Source organism: Trachymyrmex cornetzi, unplaced genomic scaffold (genome assembly GCF_001594075.2).
Source record: "Trachymyrmex cornetzi isolate Tcor2-1 unplaced genomic scaffold, Tcor1.1 scaffold16, whole genome shotgun sequence".
Classification (NCBI taxonomy): domain Eukaryota; kingdom Metazoa; phylum Arthropoda; class Insecta; order Hymenoptera; family Formicidae; genus Trachymyrmex; species Trachymyrmex cornetzi.
The window spans coordinates 2,548,361-2,558,121 of NW_017296201.1; the positions used below are offsets into that span (position 1 = coordinate 2,548,361).

Consider the following 9,761-nt stretch of genomic DNA (forward strand, 5'->3'; position numbering starts at 1 on the left):
TTCTTCGCTCCCTGCTCCCTGTTATCCTCCTAGTCCCCTCTCCCTATTATCTCCCTTCCCCTCTCCCCCTATTTATCCCCTCCCCTTTGCCCTCTGCTTTGTCCTTTTCACCCTCCCTTCCCCTTCTACCCTCCTTATTATTCCCCCTTCCTCTCCCTCCCCTCTTCCTTCTTCCTTCCCCCTGCCCTCTTTTTTCTCCCTCTCCCCATTTCCTTTCCCTTCCATCCCTCAATTCCTCCCTCTCTTCATCCTATTTCCGCCACACTCCCTCTTGCCCCATTTTCGCTTTCCCCCCTTCCTTCCTTATCACTTGCCTCATCATCCATCTCATCTTCCTCTCCTTCCATGTCAGATCTTCCTCTATCCATATCTCCCTTCCTCTCAATTTCTCTTTACTTCTTGAAATCTTTCCCTTATTCTTCATATTCCCCATTGTTACCACCCCCATCCATCCCCTCTCCTTTCTACCAGCCTTTAACTCCCTTACTCTTTCAACCTCTACCTCCGCCTCTAAACTTCCCAAAATCTCTCTTATCTTCCCGTCCATCTCCCCATTTCCCCCCTCTACCCCTTTTATTAAAATATTCTTTTTCCTCTCTTTTCTCTCTCTCTATTCATTCTTTCTCTCTAATCTTCTTATTCTTTCCATCCACCCCTCCCTCCCTTCTCTCTCCCCTATCTTCTCTCTATCTCCTTTTTCTACCTTCATCCCTTCCCTCTCTCCTCCCCCTATTCTCATTTTGTCTAATTTTCTTTCCATCTCCTTCAATCGCTCAATCATTTTCCCCTTTTCTCTCTCCCACCTTTCCTCCCTCTCCTTCAGCTCTCCTTTCATCCTCTCTACCTTTTTCCTCATCCACTCCTTCTGCCCCTCCACTACCTCTCTTATTTCTTTTCTTACTCCCAATAAACCCTCCTTCATTTCCTCCCTCATCTCTTTTAATAATTCTTTCATCCCCCCACCCCCCCCTTTTCTCCCGGAGATTTTACCGTCTTCTTACTACTCCTAAACGCATCCTCTACCTTCCCCTCTCCCTCCTCTCCACCCTCTCCATCTCTCTTCCTTTTCTTAAACTTCTCTATATCCCCCATGCTTCCCCTCCTCTCCCTCTCTATCGTACTAATCCTATCCGCCATCCCCTTCACCCGCTCCTTCTCACCCTCTCCTTTCTCCTATCTCTCATCCTCTCTCTCACTCTCTATCTTCCTATCACACCGCCTTCCAATCCTCCCGAACAGACCTTACTTTTCGCCTTTAACTTATATTCCTCTTTCTCGATCTCACTTATCCCCACCTTTCCGTCTCCTCGTTAACTTCCCCGCGCCCCTCGCACTCTACCTCAGCTACGTCCCCTAACCTCAACCTCTCTTTCCCTTCTTCCTGTCTCTTCACAGCCCTTTTCCTTCCATTCGCACACTCTCCCTTTCTTCTCTCCACTCCCTCTTTCACCTCCACCCACATTCACTCACACACTCCTCTCTTACTCTCCTCTCACACTCTCTGCTCTACCAACTCCAATTTCATCTGCTCACTTTTAATACACCGGAAACGGAAGCCCAAAATTTACTTAACTAAAGATACTTATTCTACGTAATGATTCATACCCAATTTTCTTGACCTTCACCATTTTATTTTTATTTTTGTCCAAATTACAATATACTTGAATCTATTTTCGTTTCGCTCACTTCTTACTATCTCTAATCCTCCCTCGCTTCTTGATGAGCCCGGGATGCAGCCGCGACCCTGTCTCCGACTGCATTCTCCTCTCGAGACAGTATACAAAGGCCTCCTTGTCCTGCTGTCCCTCTTTCTCCGGGCGAATCACCTCCTTCCTTCGGCCTAGCCGTGAACCTCCTCTTGCTACGGGGTTGCTTCTTTCTTTCCTCGATTTTACTGGCAAACTTCCCTTTATGCCTCGGTTGATCCTTCCTTGCCTTTGTTGTTGTCGAATGTTCATCTCTACGTGACTTGTGTTCCCGGTCCTTATCCCTCTTAATACTTTTTTCTTTCCTTTCCTTTGACTCGTCCCGGCTTCTCTTCTTTCGCCTCTCGGGTTTTTCCTGCACCACATTGTATGCCGTGACAGGCCTATGTTCCTCCGGGATAGTATCGAGGTCCGTTGATACGCTCCTGAAATTCGCCCTTCTCTTCGCGACAGCTTCCGACAATGTAGAGCGTGAGCTATCCCATAAATTCGCTGGCAATTCCCGCTCCAATGACCTTTCCCACTCTTCTCTCTTTCTGGCTCGTTCTGAAGTAATGACTCCCTCCTTAAACGCTGACCTCCTATTTTGCTCCCTCTCAACTTGCAATCCTTTGTAGTCTCTACGCAGCTTTCTCTCGCTATATGTTCGTTCGAACAGTCCTGGTACGATACTAAATTATTTTCGCTACCGCGACTCGTACTTTCTCCTATTGTTCGCATTCCAATCGCAAGGTTGTTTACTGCGTGATTCTCAGCCTTGCTTGATTCCTCGTGATAACAACATGACACCTGTTGCTTTCGCACGCTATTATTCTCACGTTCAGATTCAAATTTCTCTCTACAGGGATTCTCTTCCTGCGGATCCTCGTCAGTGGTGCTCACTTCGGCATCCAATTCTCTCGTCCATGATAGGGTTACCGCTTTCTTCTTTCTCCTCTCATTCTAACCTCTTCGTACTCCACTTTTACTTCTTCCTCATCATCACTGACTATTCTCGGCTTTTTTTAACTTTTTTTTAACTTTTTTCAGATGTCTTCTCATCACCAATTGCGTCCATGGATTTTTGCGTTTCGATGTCGTCCTCTGATTGGCTGGCTTCTCTGGTACCCCAAACTTGTCTCCTAACCTCTTCTTTTTTTGATCTTCTTGCCTGGGTAACTCCTATTCCCTTCGACTAATTTCCAAATTTTCGGTGTTGTCCGCTTCCTTTCGCCGTCCCGTTTCTGTTCCGCCATATTGGTTTTCCAAAAGTGTGGGTATCTCATGAACCAATCGTTCGATTGATCTCATTCCTTCTGTATTCAATCCAGTTTGGCCTTGCAACTCTCCTCCCTGAATTTCAAAATTTTCTACCGTTTCGTTCACCTGCCCCTCTGTGGGTAATTCAGTACACAGTCGTCCTATTCCTATCATTCCTTTTGCGTTCCTCCTCGTTTGATTTTTAGACGTTGCTCCATAAATTTGAGAATTTTTCACCGTCTCGTTCATTAACTCCTCCAGGGGTGATCCCGATTGACCACGGCTCGATTGGACATCACCAATCGCAGCGACCGGTGCTTAGGAGCTTTGTAGTCTCAAGCGCTATGAGTGGCTCGTGTCCAATTGAGCCGTGCCCAACTGGGTGCCACCCGCTCCTCCATATTATCCATGGGTAACTCAGCCTCCAATCGTTCGATTTGTTTCGTTCCTTCTGCCTGAAGTATGATTTGTCCTTGCAGCTTTACTCTCTTAGTTTCATCTTTTTTCATCGTCTCGTTCCTTGGTTCCTCCGTCTTGGCTCCACGTAACTCAGTGTCCAATCGTTCAATTTGTTTCGTTCTTTCTGCTTCCAATATGTTTCGATCTTGTAGCTCCACTACCTGAATTTCGAAATTTTTTACCATTTGATTCTTTAGTTCCTCCATCTTGATCTCTATTTCGCATAACGCCACATCCATTCGTTCGATTTGTTTCGTTTCTTCCGCATCCGGTTCAGCTCGCTCTTGGGACTCCATTTCTTTACTTCGCAAATCTTTTACCGTCTGGTTCTTTTGGGTTTCCTTTATTTCTCTCAATTCTTCTTCATCACTAGATTCCAACGCGATCATATTAATTTGTTCCATGAACCTCAGTACCTTCTCCGTGCCAAAATGTAACAACAATTGGTGCACTAACATGATAACCTCTTACGTAATTTCCTTCGATAATGCCACTCTGTCTCCATCATCTCCGTCGTGTTTTACCCTATACAAACCATCTCGTTCATATATCCTGATCTGGATATTCTCCCGCAGCCTCTCTTAATTGCTCATCTCGGTCCTGCGCCTGTCTGATTATTGGAATCAAATATTCCGTGTTACCATCCGTCACGTCTTGAATCAATGTAGTCTTAATCTTCGACTCCGCTCCTTTCACGATTCCTCTTTGCATTTGTGATAACGCATCTGCATTATCTTCGTTACGCTTTTCCTCTACATGCTGAATTTCTAAGTCGAATTTCTGAAGAAACGCAAACCTCGAGTTATTACATACACATGTCTCCAAAAACTTGACAACCTGGTGATTCGTGTGCACTCGCACGTAGCTTTCCAACAACACCGTGTGCCACTTCTTTAATGCCCATACAATGGCTAGACACTCCAACTCTGCCACTGAGTAATTTAGTTCAGCACCCTTCACACTGCGACTAGCGTACGCAACCGTATATATCTCACTTCCTCCTTCCTGATATTGATATAGCTTAGCTCCTAATTCGTCCTTTGAAACGTCCACAAACAGACCGAACTTGTGCCCAGGTTGAATGAGATACAGATCATCCACTTGCTCAAATATCCTCTTGACATTCTCGAACGCTTTTTGCTCGACCTCCGTCCAGATAAACTTTACGCCTTTCAACAACAACCTCTCTAGTGGCCCTGTCAGCTTCGCTAGATAGTTTATAAACTTTCGATCCCAATTGACTAGTCCTAGGAAAGCCTGCACCTGCTTCTTTTTTCTCGGAGTGCTGAATTCTCTTATCAATGCCTTGGTTTCCTCATTTATTTCCGCTTTGATGCGTGTAAAAGTATGTCCCAAAAACGTTATCTCTGACTTTAGGAACTCGCATTTTTCCTGGTTTAATTTGAACCCTGCGATTTTCAGTCTTTCCAACACAGTCTCCAAATCACTCAGATGCTCCTCTAAAGTCTCTGAAATTATCAGAACATCATCAAGATAGACAATGACCCTCTCTAGACATTGATCCAATGCTAAGTTCATTGCTCTTGTGAATGAAGCTCCAGCGGTTTTCAACCCAAAAGGCATTCTGTTAAAAACATATGATTGACCTCTAAATAAAAACCCTGTATATTTTCGTGACTCCTCATGCAACGGAATCTGCCAGAAAGCGTTGGAGATATCTAATGTACTAAAGTACCGCTTTTTTCCAATTCTTCGAAATATCTCATCTATTGTCGGTGATTGGGCGTGGTCATTCGCCATTCGCCGATTCAACTCTCGTGCATCTAGACACATACGAATCTTCCCGTTCTTCTTCACAACCACTACCAACGGATTGATAAACTGTGTAGCCTGCTTCCTCACGATTCCTTGTTCCTCTAATTTCCGTAAATAATCCGCCACTGCCTTCTTGTGTCTCTCTGGGACCGGATACGTCCTCTTCTTAAACGATGCCCTTGTTGTAATCTCTATATGGTGCTCGTAGTGATTAACGCATCCTGTTTCTCCGTCGAATAACTCTTCTTTTGCTCCGATCAGCTCATTGAGCTTCCTTTTCGCCTCATCCATTGTTAACGCCGCAACCGTCTGATGTCTATCTATCTCATTTCCGAAATCATATTCTATTTCGGCTCCACATCGCACTATCATTTTGTTAGTCGATAGAAAATCTATTCCAAGGATTACCTCATACGCCATACGTTCCACTATAAAAAAGTCGTGTTTGCACTTCCTTTCACCGAACACAAACTCCACTCGTGCTTTCGCGATTATCTTGCCCTTTTCCAAGAAAACTCCTTTTATGATCACATTCCTTATCGGCACTACTCGCATCTGCACACTGGCCTTCGCCAACCTATCATATACCGTTTCCGTAACCACTGAGATCTGCGCACCCGTGTCCACCAATGCTTTCACCTTGACCTCGTTGAAGAATATCTCTACTAACGGCACCGATGGGTTTTTAACCGGGGTTCTCTGTTGCTCCTCCATTTCCTCGTCCACTTTCTCCAACGTCCTTCTCAATCTTGAAATGTTTATTGTGCGATCACTCGGGCCTTCATCTCTCCCGATCTTCTCCGTGGTCATCTTCCGATTGGTCGATCCGCTCCTCTCGTTCTCCACTCTCCTATCTTCTCGCGGTCTTGCACCCCGCTGGACATATTGATTCCTTCTCTCAGGCGATGAGTATCTCTTCCTTTGTTCGTAATAATTTCCACCACTAAGTTTTCCCTCCCGTGGTGCGTCACGTGGTCCATAATTGTATTCTTCTCTCCTCTCAGGCCTCGGCCTTTCCTCATATCGATAATCTAGTCGCTGATATGGTACTTTTAACTCTCCTTTCTCCGCCTTGTTCATAGTTTTCCTTGATTCGAACTCGACCCGTTTCTGCTCCACCAGCATTTGGCTCCTCTCATCCTCAATACTTGATAATAACTTCACTAGATCCCTAACCGTCGTCTCCCGGATTTCTCGCGAAATTTCAATTGCGAAGTGACCCTTTAGCGCTCTGATCACTTCCTTTTCACTCATTGGTGGTGATAACAACTTAGCTTGTCTCGCCAATTCCAATGCATAATCTACCATCGTCATTCCTTTATCGGATCTATATCGACCAGTGTATATTCTTTGTCTGAACCGCGCCTGCTCTTCATCTCCCCAGAAATGTTCTAGGAAATTTTCTCGCGCCTCTTCATAACTATCTGGCTTATTAAGCTCGTACCACACTGCCGCCTTATCCTTCATCGTGATCCCAAAGTAATGCAATTTGTCTCTCTCATCGACATCTTCATATTCGGCTATTTTCTCGAATTTACTGATAAATCTTATCGGATTTTGGCGGTCATGTCTTCCGTAGAAACTTAATTCCTCAAACGGATTCTTTAACCACCCATCTCGTGGTAATCGAATCCCTGGCACTTCTGTTTCTCGTATCACCTTTTTCCGCTCCTCACGGACTTCCTTAACATCTTGGTCCTCTTTTTCGTTGTATTCATCGATATCACTCCAGATCGCCTCAATTCCGTCGTCGTTCTTCGACTGTCTTCGGCTACGCAGTGTCTCCCGCGTCTCATCTCGTAACACTGTTTCCTTTCTTGCTTTTCCCATCTTGACCTCCATACTTGCAAAGCGGTCCAAAATCGCGTTGAGGATTTTTTTTGTGAGGCTTAAATTCTCAGCTCTAGCTCTCTTTGCAATCGATTCGGCCTCCTGACAGGCATAAATCATCTTCTCAAATTGTTCCATTTGAGCCAAGACCGTCGCGAACATGTCGTTCACACTCGCCGCATTTTCACCCACTCTTTCCACTAACACGTTACTTCTGTCCATTTTGTCCAAAAACGTTTCTGACGCACTCTTCCTAATCTCCGGCGTCTTATTCAACTGTTCCTCTAACATCGTTGTCAGTCTAACCAAATTCGGGTCAGACATAATTTCACGCACTTTACCACTGCGCATCTCGCCCTTCTTTTTCAGTGAATGTGCTACTCCCAACATTTCACCGTCACTCTTTCCCGTTTACCAGAGATTAAATCGTTAATCGTTTTTATATCACGGCTACACTCGCTTCTGCAACACTTGACCGTACGCTCTATCACTCCGCACTCTCTGTGCCCTCTCAAATGCACCACACTGTCCTAAGTCACTATGTCCTTTCGTCCTTGTCCGACACTCTGTTCGCGACACTCCGCTTAGCCGGCGTACTCGTTTTTCCGCCCTAACACGACTTCCTCGTCAATACGACTATGAGTGATTAGTAGTCCACTAAAAAACACTGTCACCGTTTATATATAAATCTCCAAGCACTGTTCCACCGTCACGATCTTGTAGAACTTATATCGGATAGACCTGATCATTGCATCCACTGATTTTCCTACACCTTTCACCGTCACTTGTCCTATACACTTTCTAACACTTAACAACACGCTGTCTTTCGTTCTTCAAAGTCCTGTCACGGTCGCCACTTTTTTTGCTCTTTCGGTAACACTACGAAGCTGCACTTTCAGAGTACCTCCAAGTGGATCCGTGAGAAGAAAAATTCTCGTGTCTCCTTCCAAACACGAGCGTTGCAGGTCCTTGTCTTCAAGTTGAAGCAGTTCTTTCGTGGAAAGTGTTCTATCGTCTCTCCTATCCTCTGTGACCGGAATCTGTAATTCTGCTATATTTTTCGGTCCTTTTTTATCATCTAATACGGTCGCCACTCCCTTTGACCTCCAAGAGAGGAGGATATCGTTTTTATTTAGTATTTGTCGCTCTTTTACTTATAACTCAACAGGAGTTTGCTATTGATCAGATGACAGTTTTCTTCCACTCAGACAACACTTTTTATTCAGAAAATTATTTTACACTAATATAACAGTTTACAAGAGGTTGGCTATCTGCGATAGTTCAACGTGATAACACCGTTTTCGTTCACAATCACACTCTGTCTTGCCGGGGTGTTCTCGCGGATATACTTCTCGCGTAGATTTTTCTTTACAAAATCACCCGCTACAACAAAGCCTAATGTCTAATCTTACAACGTTTTTCCGAAAATCCAATTACTGCAAGTACCGCACAATCGCGTATAAGAAATTCCCGCTACTACTCCACGCTGCTCCGCTTTTCCGCTGGGCTTTCTCCCTCCAGCTTGCTTTTTTCTCGCACCGAGTTTCGCTCGTCTTATCTTCGTTTTCTTTATTCGCACTCGCTATCACTTCTATCGCTCACTATTTTCCCTTTGCTCCGACTACTCTCACTGCTGCGCTCAAAAATCAAATGCAAAAAGCCTCTCCCGCTGTTAAACATACTCTTATATACCCGTCAGTATCCCTGCTACACCTTCGCGCTTGCGCATACGTTCGAATAGCTCGACTCCTCTGTATTCAAACATGCTTTAATCGTTTCCAGTGCTTTTCCCACTTATGCTTATTTCGGTTTACCTATCTTGCATTGACCAATCCCTCGTCTTTATTCCCTTAATTATGTACAACATTTACTTTTTTAGTGTCTCAACGAGAAATGAAGGTCTTTTACTTCTCTTTTTATAAATATGTCTGTCCTTGATCCCTTTCCCTTCTAACTACATTATTTTCTTCATTTATCGTTAATCCACTCGCTACTTACATTATACATCATCGCTTACTCTAACTTCCGCTACATTCCTGGTTCCACATCTGCTCGTGTAAAAACTTTATTTTTATATATTATATATTTATATATTTATAATAATAAATCAAAATCCCACGGTCAATCCCTTATTCTTACCCCCCTTTATCTTTCCACCGTGGCGTTCTTCTTTATTCCACTGGGAACTGCCCTAAACAGCCCCCCATGCGTCAGCTGGAACGAGGAACGCCTTGAATGAAAATTTACTTAACTAAGGATACTTATTCTACGTAATGATTCATATCTAATTTTCTTGACCTTCACCATTTCATTTCTATTTTTGCCCAAATTACATTATACTTAAATCTATTTTTGTTTCGCTCACTTCTTATTATCTCTAATCCTCCGCTTCTTGATGAGCCCGGGATGCAGCCGCGACCCTGTCTCCGTTGCAGTTTCTCGTATGGCGGTCCTGATCCATTTAAACAAATAAAAAAATTAATACAAATAAAAAAAAACGGATAAATTTGTGTATCGTGACATCTTACAAAATCATATGCTTTTGTTTCTTCAATTTAATTTAATTGTGATCTTTATATAAGTATATTTGAGAAAAAGCTTATTGTTTATTGGTGTATGAACTGTTATCTCATTATATGATTTTCAGTTCCAACCTATGTATCTTAGAAAATAAATAATATAGAGTAATGCTCAAATAATTACTTTGTTTCTTAACTTTTGTCAATAACTGTATATATATATATATATATA

At 43.6% G+C, this 9,761-nt stretch overlaps 1 protein-coding gene across 1 annotated transcript; it reads right to left on the reverse strand.

Moving 5' to 3' along the window:
- Window positions 1–1,698: 1,698 nt before the first annotated feature.
- LOC108758560 (protein PXR1) lies at window positions 1,699–2,613 on the reverse strand. Its single transcript, XM_018503562.1, has 2 exons — window positions 2,589–2,613; window positions 1,699–2,366 (listed from the first exon to the last, which is right to left on the reverse strand). Exons 1-2 carry the CDS (start codon window positions 2,611–2,613, stop codon window positions 1,699–1,701), a joined length of 693 nt encoding a protein of 230 aa, XP_018359064.1.
- Window positions 2,614–9,761: the final 7,148 nt, after the last annotated feature.